We start from the raw sequence: 16,042 nt of genomic DNA on the forward strand, positions 1-16,042 counted from the left end.
AAATTCTGAGTCTGAGATAGACGAGAAAATTCCTGATGAAAAACAGGACCTAGAGAACAAGGTTTTGTCCGGGGAGATCAGATGGATGCGAAGAAGGCACAGACATGATCTGGAGGAACATGCAGTCTCCAGCACAACCTCTTCAACGGATGACAATTCCCGAAACTCAGGAATGGACACCTATTCAGACAGGAACTCGAGCTCGGGGATCAGAACTATCCGAACTAGCGATCCACACACTACTAGTGGAAACTCGGGCAAGGGATCTGGACAGAGAGGTATACCAGGATCCTGACAGCGATCGCTACCTTATACCAAGCGAAAGAGTCTTTGACAACGCAGCGGATGATTTGGAGACAATAGCGGTATCGAAACGTTCGATAAGTCTGCTGCCGCAGAAAGAGGTAGTCAGGACTGATCTTCAGCCGTTTAAACAAGAAACACAGCCGTTGGCGAAGATTTGGTGCGTTAAGATGGAAGAAGACACACACCAGCCCAACGAGCTGAATAGTCAGATGAGGGTCATGAAGACGTACTTAAAGGCGAGATACAAGGGATCTTCGGATCTTCTAAGGGCGCAAAGAAATGATCGCATGACAAGCAACCTGAAAAGGTGGATCGAGAATGGTTCTCCGTATAAAGGGGACCTCGAGGAAGATAGTTATCGCATCCTGAGACAGTACTTCATGCAGAAGGAAGGGAGGTTATATTTGAACAAGGAAGGGATTGTGGCTTGTAAAAGAGGAGAAGAAGACAGAGTCCTATACAAGTATAACGCGATATACTGCAACTCTATCAGATATAACTTTTATTCAGGTCGCATGATCAGATGGGCCATCAGGGGATCGATAAAGTATATCAGAGGATCCTGAAGCGCTTTGAGTGGCCTGGAATGAAAAAGGCATGTGAGAAGTGGGTAACAGCATGGCTGTCATACCAACAGGTCAAGGATCCAAGGAAGTTGGGATTTCCATTACAATCGATCGAGTCGTCTGAATTCAATGAGGTGGTGCAGATAGATCACCAGAAGATATGCATGACAGACAGTGGTTATAATCAGGTGTTGGTCATGATAGATCATTTTACAAAGTATGCAGAGGCCGTGCCCTGCATAACTGCCTCGGCGGAAGAGACATGCGACCACCTGATCAATACGTGGATAGCAAGACATGGTTGTCCGATGACGTTTCAATCGGATAATGGAACAGCTTTCGTAGGAGAGCTCACGAAAGAGCTTATGAGACGCTCACAGGTCGCTCAGGCTCACTCCACGACATACCACCCTCAGACGAATGTCTTAGTGGAAATACAGAATAGGACGTTAGTGTCGATGCTGAGAGTATATTGTTCCAGGTACATGACCGATTGGGACAGATACCTTCCACAGTTGATGGGAGCATATAACAGCACGCAACACTCCACCACCGGAGTCAGTCCACACATGATGCTAACTGGACACGAGAAGTCTTTACCCTTAACCTTCTTCTACCCAGAGTATGAGGGAAAGAAAACGTCTCCACAGGTCTACGTGAGGGATGTGATCAGACGCCAACAGGAGTTGAACGATTTGTGTAGACGAAATACTCAGCAAGCACAGGCAAGGCAGAGGAAAAGATTCGACAAGAAAGCAGCTGGTGCAAAAACTTACTCGGTGGGAGACTACCTATGGGTATTTCAGAACGTTATACCACTGAAGGGGACGAAAAAGCTCCTAAAAAGTGGAGGGGACCCTTCATGATTACAGAGGTGCATCAGGAGGGACGCTTTTATAGACTGAGTACTGGCCGAGCCGCCCACTACGAGAACATCAAGCCACACAATCCATCGACAGATGTGTATACCTGCAGATATGGAAGAAGGGGATTATCTAATGATGGATCCTGCTTGTGAGGTCAACGAGAAGGGCACCAGGGAGAAGAACGATGGAAACGAAGTCGTGGAGGAAGGAACGGATACACCGCTGGACCTGGATCCAAACGAGGAGATCGAAGCGGACGATGAAACCTTACCCTACGCAGAGGAAGGTTGGCAGGATCCCAAACAGATAGAGGTTCCCAAGAACTTGGAACCGGATCTTCCGTTCACGATACAGACTCGTCAGAAGGACGGGACAAGACCAAGAAAGAAATTCAATCCTTACGGTGACGACTTTGTAGTGGATAGTATAGATCTGAAGAAGATAGTGGAGGAAGTAGTGGGTTTAGAGGAAATAACTGTGTCACAAGACATTGACATAGTCGATGATCACGATGATGAGTGGGTCGACGACCGGTCGAAAACCGAGGTAGAATTCGACGACGAGCAACAGCAGTCATATGAACAAGACTTGACGAACCTGCTGGTCTTAGAGTGGCTGAACGAAATGACCTCGGACCCTGAGGAGACTAGCGTCACGATTCACGACGTAGATCGTGAAAGCATGAAATACATCAAGACCGAACGAGATGATCCTTCCTGGGCTGCCCAGGAAGGACGACTACTCATTCCAGCTTCTAACCTCGACTTGATACCCGGTATGCGATCGACGGGGACGTCGATGGATATTTTTGTCCGGGGAGTGGGGGCAGGACTTACCCACACTGAAAACTTGATAATAAAAAAATTAAGAGTAGCAAGAGAAACAGGAGACTTAGAAGCAGAAACAGGCGAAGAACCTAAGAAACCTGACATAGGGAGGGTAGTTGAGTCATATTTTAACTTACCAAATGAATATTCAAGCAACATAATACTAACAGACAGTGATTTCATACTCTCAAATAGAACATGTGCGATAGCAATCACAGCAGACATGAGTTTTAGGACAGCGTTAGAGGCAGATTTTAAGAGGGAATACAAAAACGTGGAATTCCTTTGGAAGCAAAGACCAGGGATAGGGGGCGTAGCAGCCTTACCTCCGGCGGCGTCACAGATACCGGGATAATACCTATGCTTCTTGGTGACGAGGGCGACGGAGAAGCAGCACGTGGACCCAGAGAACCTAGTCTTGTCCTTGACGAGGCTGAGGGACTTCCTCGTGGAAATGGACGTGAAGGAGCTCTCGCTTCCAGTGTACGATCCAAACAGAGGACGACTGCATCCTCGGGAATTGTACGCGCTTGTACACGTGATATTCTCTGATACTAATATACAAGTATATTTACATAAGAAATATTACTTAAGTACAGGCTGAGTGACGTGCGAGAGGGTGTTAGGCTAAAGACTAAGTTGTATGTAATGTGAGATATGTGTGCTATGTTATGTTATGTGTTATGTTATTAAGATCGTGGGTAAGAAGGGGTTAGTGACCATGAACAACTGAATGACGATCTTAGGAATAGATCCAAAGTTTGGACTGTCCAATCTTAGGTCGAATTCCAAAATTTTAGAGACCGATTGATTTTAATAAATTTTAGGATAAATATCTTTTTATCTGAACTGTTTTTAAATAAATTTTAACGATATCTGTTAAGGTGAAACTGACAAGTGTGATACTCGTGACTTTCTTTCTAGATCCTGATTGATCATTTAATTACTCACTTGAGTAAAACATTGAAATCGAATCAAATCAAATCGAACTTGAAGAACAGTATGGATAATTTCAACCTGGATGAATTGATGGACCTGGCAGAGGCATATGTAGGACCGATGATAGATGCGATCTATCGTCGGCTGATCAATCGAGACTTCGCTCTGGAGGACCCAGAGGCAGTCATGTTGCTGACCGCCCTGATCAACATCTTGGGGCATGACAACCGTGGGGACCGCCCCACGGAAGTGCTGTTGATGGCAGCATATGGAGAGAGGGGATTACTAGACCGCCCGAACATGAGGGTGATGAGGTGGAGAAACGGGGCTCTCTCAGGGAGTGACTTGGCGAATGATCCTGGATTGGGAAGTTCTAGGACTTACCAACCAGGTGAAATGCCTATGCCCTCCAAGCACAAACCTGGGCTGACGAGAATGCATCAGGAGATGAACAGCGAGGCTGCCTCGTCTGGTTCACCACTGAGAGCCTCTGTGCCACCAAAGAGGGCGAAAGTAGGACAGAAGGTTCAGACGAACCAAACCATGCAAGATCTGGATGGGATGAAGGATGAACTGGAAAAAGGAGCTAGACGAGATGACCAAAAGCATGCTCATGATGGAGGACGATCGGGACATGTAGAGAAGATTGTTCGAAGACTGCAACAAAAAGCAGGGTCAAGAAATTGAGCGCTTGAGGCAGGACTACAAAGAGTGATCGGAACAGATGGCGTTGACAACGGTCGTGGAGAAAGTGATACCTGTAAGGAATATTCCTCGTGGGCAGTCCCCGATGGAGCTCTTGACGCCTCGAGAAATGAGTCAAACAACGGAGACACGGTTCCCGACAGCGACAGATCGAGTGACAATCCCGGACCCTAGTGACACCTTGGGTGACCCCGTCGTGGAACAAACGGTGAGGAAGCTGATAGAGACAGCTGGACGACTGGTCGCCAACAAGAATGCGCCAGGTTCCGGGGTGACTGCACCCTATGGAACGATCGACGACACGGGCAGAGTACGACTCTCCCAGACCGTGATCAGACAGGGGATAAGTGACGTGACGCCACTCATGGGGAGCTCGAAGGCCCCAGAGAGAAGAATACAGAAGATGCAGGCGAAGAAAGTGTCTCGCGTAATAGACGTACAAAAGAACAATCAATTGAGATATAATTTCACAGGAGTTCCGGAGACGGATTCGAGAGCTTGCTTCAATCGAGCGACTTGGAGCCCGGCAGTAAACCTGCAGCAACCACCACTGGGGACATCACATCTCATACTGGGAGACAGCTTGGTCAGAGTACTATCGTATTTGAGGACCTCGTGGGTCACCACGGTGATGGCCTTTGGAGGCGCGACGATAGCCCACTTATATTGAATGGTGGAACTGATGAATCCAGGAAGGATCCCCAATGTGATGATCCTGGTCGGGACGATTGACATCTCCAGATGTTCAGATGAGCAGGAAGCACTATGGGAATCAATGATGTTTACTACCATCTGGCAGAAATTCAATTGCGCGCTACTGACCGTTTGCACTGTGCCAATGAACACGAGGAGCTTGACAGCAGCAGGGAGAAGACACAACGAAGGAGTCGTCAGGTGGAATAACATCTTGAGGAATCTCGCAAGTCGCAATGCCGGAAGAATGATCCTCATGGACATCGAACATGAGTTGAGAGCTATGGATCAGGCCAGATTGACCACGGACGGCATCCACTTCGATAGTATCGAAGGACAGGCTTGGTTGAATCGAGTCTTCCAAGAGCGGTTGGACGAATTAGAGGCGGAACTCTTTGACACAGGAGTGCTGAAGGAAAAAGGAACAGCGAGTGACGCGGTGATTACTACCTTTGTGCCTCCTAGCCTGGAAACACGCTTGGGGACGGTCCCAGCCGTCACGAATTATAGACAACAGAGCTCCAGCGAACCAGGTTAAAGGACAGACGTACAGGATCGATCGGGAGAGGCGCCGATGAGGAGGACCATCCATCCTAGGAGAAGAATAGGACCTGTTAACCCAATCGAAGAGACAATCAGCACGTCTAGATCGGACACGAGATCGGAGACGACAAGTACCAGTCGAGAGGAGAGACGCCCGGGCAGAGGCTCGTTGATGTGGTCAAGACCCATACCGTCTCCCTGGCATGTATACAAAGACGAGCTAATGAAGCTGGATCTCCAGAGGGTAAGCTTCATCGAAGATGCAAGGAGGATGCTGAATGGAGCGACGCTATCCGTCAGCAGACTGTACTCGATAACCGGCGTAGACTGGTTGATAGCCGCAAGTATAAATTTCAGCTCCACGACGGCCTTGAGATTTGCTGACCTAGAGGGACTGCCCTCTAACAACACAATGGGACAGTGAATGCGAGACCATTGCAAGATGTGAGGTTGAATCATGATGAGGGGAATCGTGAAGTGAGACCAGGAAGATTCCTGACGACGAGAGCGCCGATTGGACAACACGTGAAGATGTTCAGGCAGCTGACGACACCCCCTGGTCATGTGAAGGAAAGAATATAACCAAAACTAGTGAATCAAGATGGTGATGCCCAAAGATACGGCGGATTGAAAGCGATAAAGAAAGATGAGACCAGCTTCGCCGCCTATGACAAAGCAGAAATGAGGAAGGCCAAGATTATGATAGTAGCGAATTCAGAGTTCGTGTACTCCTCCAAGTCTCTGTTTTGACCGGACGTCATAATGTTGGCAGCGGTTGACCTGGACCTAATGCAATCGGTATCTCTGGCTATAGGGGTACAAAGGCAGACGGACATGAATCCAATTACGATCGTGTTTGCTGGCATTAATGACCATCTACACAGTAGAGCTTTTCTGAGCAGACTCAGAGATCCTACAACGGCAGAGAATGCTGTGTGGCCAGCGATAAGAGATATCCTTGAGTCGATGTGTGAAGTGGTGGATGCGACGAAGGAGGGGTCGTTTGCCAAAGTGACACCGAGAGTAGTATTTGCGTTGTCTCCGGGGTATGCACATCTCCCGGATGGACTGAAATTCGTATATGCGATTGTGACCTTGCTTTCGGAAAGAAAATATGATGTGATCATATCAGCCCCAAATCGCATGGTAGAGATGGAGAACCTGAGGCCACTCAAGGCTGAACTACCAGCAGTGTGGTCAGATATCTCAAACGCGATGAGAGGATTCAAGGACCATGCGCTACACATGCTAGTGTTGGACGAGGTGCTGGGGTTGGAACTGTCCAAGTTCAGTCGTTAGCTCAAACTGAAACCGGGAATAGACGACGACCATCGAGTGATCGTAGCGATGTCCAACGACTTATGGTTCCGAGCAATGGAAGTGACAGGTGAAAACACGAGAAGGAAAAATTCACTAGAGACTAGAGCTCATTTGGAGGCGATGGTTTTGAGAACCAAGCCGGAAACCAACCAGTGGATACACCTGAATCCTCGAGTAGCGGCATTGGGTGCAGATGCTTTTGAGCAAGGCCCTGTGATGATCACGAAGATCCATGCCTACTTGTTAAAGGAGGTGAACCTGGCGGAAAATGCCGGAGAAAAGACTGCTGAATTTGTAAACAGAATGTGTCAGATTACCCTGGAAACCTTCTGGACCCAGGAAGTGAAGGGACAGGAAGGCTTTAAACGGACAGACATAATGCTGGAAGGGTTGGGAGCCGGATGGACCGCGTCCTTCTTGGCAAAAGTCTATCCGAAAGTCTCGCATTACTTGATAAAAGAATTACTCCAAGCAGTAGTGGAAGTGTCAATAGTGGAACTAATAGCCTTGTTCGTGACATTTGGAGCAGAGAGTTTCGTGAAAGGACCGGTGGTACTGCTCACCGAAGGAATCCAGAACCTGCGGTTAGATGGACTTCTGACATTGATTGCGATTACCCACGGAAACTTGGGAGGACTAATGAAATTGACACGTTGTCCAGAGCAGAGGAGAGAGAGAGTGAGGAACTTAGATATGAAGAAATCCACGGACTCGTGGAATAAGATAAGAGACCTGAGACACACTCTTATCCAATATCTATTACAACAAAATCGCTTTGGAACGGGAGAAGACGAGAATATCGAAAGAGAAGAAGATGTTAGACGACATGTTGGAGGCATGCCCCTGTTAACCGATCCCTTAGCGCTGATCAGTGGAGTCACGGAGTTTGTGACAGTGATCTATGGACCAGCAGTCACGTTTACGTTCCCTGACGTTAACTTGGAAGCATATAGGAGGTCGGTGCTGCACCTGAACCTCATATCAGCAGTGGACGGTAGTGCACTGAACTGGTGTGAGCAGCACACCTTGCGGGAGCTCATGAGTGAAGATCTGTTATTTGCGAAAATATCAGATCCAGAGATGACAGTCATCAATTTTGACGATCACTTCCGTGATCGCATGGGAGACGTAGAAAGAGGACACATCAAAGTGTTTCCGAAGCTTTGGAATCTGATACCCTATGATAAAAAGAATGGTGAAATAACCAGAGTGCCTCGTCTCACTGCAGCATATCATAAAGTGAGAGAAGAGACGAAGGACTGGGGTGATTACGAGAAGCTGCCGGAGGCAATCCCTGAATTTACTCTGATAAGAAGGATGTTACTCGGAGCAGTCTCCGTGCTACAAACTCCTAGGTTGAGAGCATTCGAAACCAATGAAAGGAGAGTAGGGAATTTCGTGGGAACGATGGATCCATACTTTGTAGGGAGAAATGCCGCCGTGTTACAATACACACGATTTGCATATACGGATCAAGCGACGAGAAGGCGAATAAGCAACGCCGCGACTCCCAAGCCTGGAAGATTTGACGAAGAATGGACGGGATTAGGCTTAGCTCCGATGAAGATGAGAGGCAGGACCGAACTGCCTGAAGCCTCCTTGATCCTGACTAGTGTGAAACCGGAGTTGAAAGTGGGAGGAACACTGCATGCGAGAACCTTCCTAGCACCCAACGGCTGCGAGGAAATCAAAGTGGCCCATGGAGAAGAGGAAGATAGATCGGCCGGTATATTGAAAATACCGAAGTTTCCGGAAGGAACCGACAATGATAAGCAAGGACCCTCGAGCTCAAAGATAGATATGTCAGAAGGAGATGACGGACAGGGAGGAAGCCGTCAAACCGAAGAACCCATGCAACAAGATGCAAGTCAAGCTGGTGGGGAAGACGACAGGGCATCGACAGGAGGAGCATCCAGCCTGGATTTCAGTATCTTAAGTGATCTTGAGAACAACGCAGATACGTTGGAGACGACTGAGCCAGCGGATGAAGGCATCTCGACACTGGAGCCTCCGTCAGCTTTTATGGAAATGAAACGGAATTTGCCGCAGAGCAGCTCTCCTGGCAATTCAAGAAATAACGAACAAAGAATCCTTATGGAATCACCTAGAAGAAGAAGAATAGAGGGCTCAGCCAGAGTACCTTTCTTGGAAACGTTGCCCGAAGAAGAATAGGAAGTACATCACCGAGACCATGAAAGTAGGACGGGATGCAGATTGGACAGAGTGGCGTTCATGGAAGAAGTCTGGAAAGTGGTTCAGAGCTATGGGACCCAGTCCATTCTGAAAACAGGTCTCAACCGACCCTTGATGCGGGAAGTCCTTGACAAGCTTGATGAGTGTGAAGGGAGGTTGAGTGAGTTGTTGATTGACTCAGCCACTGATGAAAGTGAAGCGAATTCTCCCATCAAGATGACACCGCAGGACGATAAAGGAGAGGTGGTGTATCTGTCAAGAACCAGGAGAGGAACGATACGATCGAAATTGGTGATTGACAAGATCAATGCGATGAAAATGAAGTTAGGCAGCAGACTGATGCCGAGGAGAGTAGGAAAGACGAAGGTGGATTCGGAGATATCGATGAAAGCTGTCAATTCTGCGAAAAGGAAACGAGTCGAAGAGGTCATGGATTTTGGACAAGGTGACTATCAATTGCCTGGCACAGATAAAAGGTTGACTGATATAGCGATGGTGCCACCCATTCTCATAAAGGCGGGAATAAAGTCAACAGGCTATAAATCCAAAAGGAATGACCGCACTCTGACTGGAGCAACCTTAGAAATGGAAATACTCAGCCAATGTGGAGAGAGCACAATGAAAGACTTTAAGCCATCTCCCATGAATCACGGAAAGGAAAATGTCGCAGGACAACTAGTACCAGTAGAATACAACCGACTGACAGAATCGGAGGCTGTGTCGATAGATGAACCCGCCGGTGGATACATGGAAATGTTGGAGTACCGGAACTCGGCTAGAGGGTACGTGATGGCTCTGGAAGACAAAAGTGCCAAGGAGGGTTATCTAGAGACAATGTTGCAATGCACCACCCTCAAGCAGAAGGCGTACGGGACTTTAGCGTCGTCTGAGATACAGGCAGAAACGATGGAGCAGTTGGTGAGCCTTCCATGGAAAGCAGTGGTATTAAGGTACTTCGAAGAAGAGATGAGGACTACGCCAAGAATACACGCTCTCGTGGCAGTACCTTACGTAAGAACAGAGTTACAACTGAGGTTTTCCTGGTGCATGATGGGATTGACTCGCGAGGAATATGATTCAGAAGAAAGGAAGAGGTCAAAAGAAGAGAAGGTTTTCCTTATGACGAACCTGAGGGATCTGATAGTCCAAGAGGGAGCAGCAGTAGCGTGTGCGAAGCGGAGAGACGCTCTCTGTTTCATTCGATTCATGATATAGCAAATTTCAGTACCTGCATTGAACACTTGTGTTAAGATGCTGAGGGAAAGCGATGAGCGAGCGAAAGCCTTACTCTTGCTAGCACTGCTGGATATGCAGCAAAGCAAACCGATGAGGTTGAACATGAAAGAACCCGAGGAGTTAGAACCCATGAGAAAGATAGACGAAATCAGGAGATTCTCAAACAAGGAGCTGAGTCTCACTAAAAAATCTATGGGGGCACTGCCGAAATCCAGTGAATACTGTGGACCGAACAAGAAGAAGTCGTACAGTTACGTATCCGGAATCATAGGGATAGCGTACAATCCTTTCGTGAGTGAAGTCATACGCGATTGCTTCTTCGACTACGAGCAGGCAGTGTTACTAAGATTCTGGACGTCGAGAATTGTAACAATTAAGAGCACTAATAATCCACAGACCAAATTGGGACAGGTCTTGGAAGAAGAGAAGACTGCACCTTCCGGACCAAAATCCGACAAAAGAGTGGAGTTTGGGTTTGGATTCTCAGATGAATTACTGAGAACGAGCTTGATGGCAGTGTGGGAATTGATGAAGCCATCATGGTGTCCTAGTCCCAACGCTGACTTGATATTACGGGCGACACAAGATGTGCAGAGGGAACTGAATGCAGACTGTAACCTGCGTGACCTTAACATCATATATAATGCGATGATAACGGCCTCTAGGAGCAACGGTGAAGACAAAGTGGAGTTGCCTGGCTGGCGACCAGAAGACTGGGTCAAACCTGGTAGCTGTCTGGCGGAAGTCTGTGGACTGGAGGGTCACGTTTGTGGAGGTCTGGACTGCGTAAAGACCCTAGAGAAACAACACAAGCAATTGACGGTATTGTTTGGAAACGTCGTGATGAAAGCAAGAACGGAAACGGAACTGATAGCGGATTGTCATGGAGGAACCGAGGTGAATCTAGTGACTGCACTAGGATTCTACAGCATGTTTAGTTCTCTAGAGTCGCTATTGAATCTAGAACAGAGACATGAGATGGTCACAGCCATCAGTGTAGAAGTGTTCCCAGGAGTTCTGCAAACCGAGCAGAAATACATAGGAAAATGGAGGGAAGCGATCGAACATCAGACACAGTGAGACTTATTGTAGACCATCAGGAGCACGATATTTGGTGGGCTCGACATTGGCTCCAATGTGCAAGAGCAGATACCCGGTACATTTCGTAGCTGTGGATGTAAAGAGTACGAGAATGATCGTGGATCAAACCTTCTCAGTGCCGAAATGTGTGAGACTGGCGAGAATGTCCGAGAAATCTTACGAGTTGCTATGTAAGATGTTCTCAGTAGTTCTAGAGAGTACCAAGGAAGAGTTGGAATCGATACTAGGAAAGAAGTTCATGGGATACGTGAGCGGGAACTTCAGTGACTTTGAGAGACAGAAACAGAGAGGATCAACTGTTACAGATTACAATACAGTAGACGAGATTGATGAAGTCCACCGAGTGATGATGGAAGTGTAACCATTACTGGAAGCTTCGGAAAAACGTAATTGGAGGAGCATCATGTTGACACATGACGAGTTTCCCTGCCACTGCTTGCTGCAGACCTGGTGGTATCCCAAGCGTAGTAATCTGGTGTTGATCTGGGACTCTGGAGAGCTGCTCTCTATGGGTTTACCAGACTCATCACAGCCCATAACAATAGTGATAGTGGGAGTTATGATGGCGATACGATGGCTGGAAGCTCATGTGAAAGAAAACAATAGACAGGAGGCACCGACGAGAAAACAGTTGCGGAAATTAGATTGTCTAAAAGATTTAGATCTTTTTGAGACAATGTGCAATATTCTAAACATTCCGATGGAAGTGAAGAAGATTTGGGCAAGAAAACGATTAATGCCAAGGTTCAGAGCTAACATGACTGCATGGTTGTACGAATATGCTAAGAAGCATATGTCGAAGCACGGCAGAGTGTACAGTGAATATCAGCTGGACATTGGAGCAGGAGCTTTCAAGCGAGCTCTCGTGACTCATCGGAATGCAGTGACCACCGCTGTGAAAAGAATTTCCAGGACAAGTAAACGTAGTGAAAAGGAGAAGGCAGAGATGTTAAAGGAAGATTTGGAGAGAAATGTGACGTTGTGTCTCCACAACAGCTTCTGCAGGAACAGAGAATCTAACGTGGATCCCCTACCTTGTTGCAAAGAAAGGGTAGAAGAGCAGAAGTGTTGGAGGACGGCTTCCAACAGTGTCAGGATAGCTAACGACGTGTTGCAGGACACAGAAACTGAAAGTGCAGAGTCATTATCACAGGAGGAGGAGATGGAACATTGACGAATGGCCGAAAAACGAGATGCAAAAAGAGACGAAATAAGAAGAAATTAGAATTTTTAGAACTTCTAAACGACGAAAAAAGAAGAAAACAAAGGAGTGATGAAGAAAAAGTTAAAACTCAGAATTGTTTTATGTGTGTGAAAAAACTCAAATGAGAAACCAAGCAACCAAGTTGTAATTGAAAACTGAAACATTTAGTTGAGTTTTGAAGTTGTTGCATTTATAAATTTGCATTTTGATTTTAGTTAAGTGGCTTCAGATACACCTACTTACTATTTATTTAGAAAGGCTTGAGTGAAAGAGTATAGTTAAATAATCCAGCCTGCATGACTGTTTTTAATCAGCTAGGAGAACTGATCACTTTGTGGTGACATGAAAGGCTTGGGTAATCTCTCGAAGAGGAAGATTGTTTCATTGTTTTTTCTAACCACAGAGTTTCTTAGTTTTAATATTCAGGACAATAACAAGCGAGATTTCCGAAGGGAAGAAGCATAGTAGGATAATTTTAGCTTGTTGGTTGGCAGGACTGTCCTGAAAACCAACACCTTTTAAATTTAGGAGAAAAAGTTTTTAACTAGGACATTGACATTGGAAGTCGGAAAATGTGTTTTATCTTAGGTCATATCCTCAATGTGCAGATTATTGAAAGAATTTGAAGGCTATAGTGATGTAGTATGATGCCATTTATATTCTGCAGTGAGTCGATATGACGTGGATAAAAGTAATTTCGGGCATTTTGTAACTTCTGTTCGATGACACTGTACCTATTTTACGAACATTGCGAGTTTCAATGAGGACATTGACCGGACTGTCCGGGGAGTATGTGACTTTCGATTCAGCATATTCGAAATTTTAGCAGTGAACCTTCCGAATTGGCGATTTTGAAGGAATAAGAGCGTTATTAGAACGATTGGCCAAACGGTGAGGGCTAGAATATTCTGGTATTTTGAAATTTTAAAAATTCGAATTATGACGTCATATTTCTGAGAAACGTCAGAAACGGCCATTTTTGGCAGAAAGTCGAAGAAAAACACAACAACATTAGTTGCGCTGACGATAACAACGGAAATTGCGATTGAGAAACAACGACAGATTGCAGGAAAAGCAGAGACCGTTCCGAGTTGCAACTTTTGTGTCGCTACAATAGTTGCAAGGCCGTTGCGAACAACGGTGAAGGGTGGAAGACAGCCTTCCGGAAGGAAGATAAGGGTCTTATTTCCCCGGATTCAAAAATCCGGAGGTGTCTCGGCACTGAAACTTTTATCGACTTATATAAACTTTTAGCTTCCCTGTCATGTCCTGATTTGAATTTAATTAAATCTGAATTCATTCTACTAAGATGAGAAGCTAGGAGTTGGGGGAAATGGTTGATCCATCTTCGATGGAGATGATGATTTTTATCTACTGAACAAAAACAATAATAATTCAATAAGTAGTAGTAGCCCTGTTTTTAGGAGTGACCTCGTGGTCTGGGGACACTGAGACCCAGCCATGAGCTCACTATTTCTGCAGTTAATTAAGTTAATTTGGTGTTTTGACTTAAGCCGAAAGCAGTAACGTTTTTTGTCGACCCGATGTTAGAAAGACCACCGAAAGTACTGGCTTGGTAGAGAAGGTTAAAAACATGTAAAGCTCTGTTTAGACGTTAGCCAGTCGTCTTAAGACTTAGTTTTATTTTCCGTCGATATGTATCTTCCGGGCGAATGTTACATTAGAAGGACCACCAAAAGAACTGGCTTTGGTAGAGACGGTGAAAAACATGTAGAGCTCTGTTTAGACGTTGGCCAGTCGTCTTAGAAACTAGCTTTATTTTCCGTCGTTATAAACTTCCGGGCGAATGTTACACTCCTATCGTAATCTCAATCGTCAATATTGCTGTGTCTGTGAGAAAATCTCTCTTCTGCTCTACCAGCGAAAATCGTCGTTCTGATCTTCGCACTTTTTCAGTTAATGCGAAATTTCAAAGTCATGACGTCTTTATTTCAGAAGGATTTTTAAAATTTATTTCGTCACTCCAAATTGACCTCTCCTAATTCGTCAAATTGTACGATTAGTACAATTAATCCATCAAAACTGCTAATTTTCCCACTCGATTGTCACAATAAAAATTCGTGTGTTGCCATGCATTTTGACGGCATTCTGGTCGAATGTCACATAAGCGGACGACTGTTACAATAGATGATATCTGCTTCTTGGGAAAGGCATGCAAAATCTTGTCACTAAAGTCCCTCCATAGAGGACCTTCCACACAAGATTTGTAAATTCATATCATATCAAACTATTTAATAAGTTTTCGGGGTCATTCTGGTCGAATGGCACAATTTTGTGTAGTTTTCGATCGATCAATGTTTCTGAATACTTATTTGATGACAGCAATTTCTTGCTCGTTATTTTTTAACGAGTAGAACATCGCCTGAGACACGCGTAACCCTTTTTTTTGTATATCAAGTTTTCACTTTTTCATTTCGTTTCTTCGAAATAGTGACTTTAATCTCATTCTGTCTGCTTTCTTGCAATGCTGATGTTTGTGCTTCGCTTTTGTAGGTAGTTATGAGTGGGGGCTTGCCGCGTCGTATTATGAAAGAAACGCAACGACTGGTAACTGAACCAGTTCCTGGAATTGATGCTAAACCCCACGACAACAATGCAAGATATTTCAAAATTACGATAGATGGACCAAAGGATTCGCCTTACGAGGGCGGTAAATATCATTTGGAACTATTTCTACCCGAAGAGTACCCAATGGCGGCACCCAAGGTCAGGTTTACAACTAAGATCTATCATCCGAATATCGACAAGCTGGGTCGGATTTGCCTGGATGTTCTTAAAGACAAATGGAGCCCTGCTCTACAGATTCGCACAGTACTATTGTCTATTCAGGCACTTTTGAGTGCTCCGAATCCAGATGACCCCTTGGCAAATGACGTCGCGGAGCAGTGGAAGTCGAATGAAGATCAAGCCGTTGAAACAGCTAGAGCTTGGACGCGTCTCTATGCTAATGGAAACTGAAGATGATAACTCTTACATCTAATCCTGCACATATTATAATTCAATGCTGTTTCATTTACTACGTCGTAATTTTTTCTGAATGAAAAACTGATGGAATGTCTGATAATTATGTACCATTTTTGAATTTAGTTTGATTCCCCGATTTTTTCGCATCAAATAATCTAGTATTTTTCATTTGATGAAGCTTTATTAGTTTTTTTTTCACCAGCGAGTGTACTATTTCATTACGAAAGCACTTTTTTTTCAACCTCGCGAATAAAACTTCTCATTTGGCAGAACTGTCGCTCATTGCTGCGGTGATTTGATAACATGTTTAGACTGCTTTATTGAGGGCTACTGTTTGCCTGTTGTCAAGCAATCATGGCGAAGGACGCGAGATTCGTTAACTCCAGGTCTTTGGGCTGATTCCTGCACTGCACATAGTTACCTTTTTCAAGGTCCATATTAAGAGACAATGAACGTAGTGAAGAGTTTTACATAATCCGTGATGATTGTTTCGTTTGTTTTGTTTTCAGGAAAAACACTTTTCATGCTTGAATTCAAATTCAAGCTTTGATATCTTCT

General features: G+C 45.4%; 1 protein-coding gene across 1 annotated transcript; it reads left to right on the forward strand.

Moving 5' to 3' along the window:
* The first annotated feature begins 15,011 nt into the window (after window positions 1–15,011).
* On the forward strand, window positions 15,012–15,620 carry LOC134839015 (ubiquitin-conjugating enzyme E2 N-like). Its single transcript, XM_063854405.1, has one exon. It carries the CDS (start codon window positions 15,020–15,022, stop codon window positions 15,476–15,478), a length of 459 nt encoding a protein of 152 aa, XP_063710475.1. The 5' UTR covers window positions 15,012–15,019; the 3' UTR covers window positions 15,479–15,620.
* Window positions 15,621–16,042: the final 422 nt, after the last annotated feature.

Source organism: Symsagittifera roscoffensis, chromosome 2 (genome assembly GCF_963678635.1).
Source record: "Symsagittifera roscoffensis chromosome 2, txSymRosc1.1, whole genome shotgun sequence".
NCBI classification, from domain to species: domain Eukaryota; kingdom Metazoa; phylum Xenacoelomorpha; order Acoela; family Convolutidae; genus Symsagittifera; species Symsagittifera roscoffensis.

Bases quoted from the DNA above. Each gene is read 5' to 3' on its own strand.
- LOC134839015 (XM_063854405.1), top strand. From the start codon at position 15,020: ATGAGTGGGGGCTTGCCGCGTCGTATTATGAAAGAAACGCAACGACTG.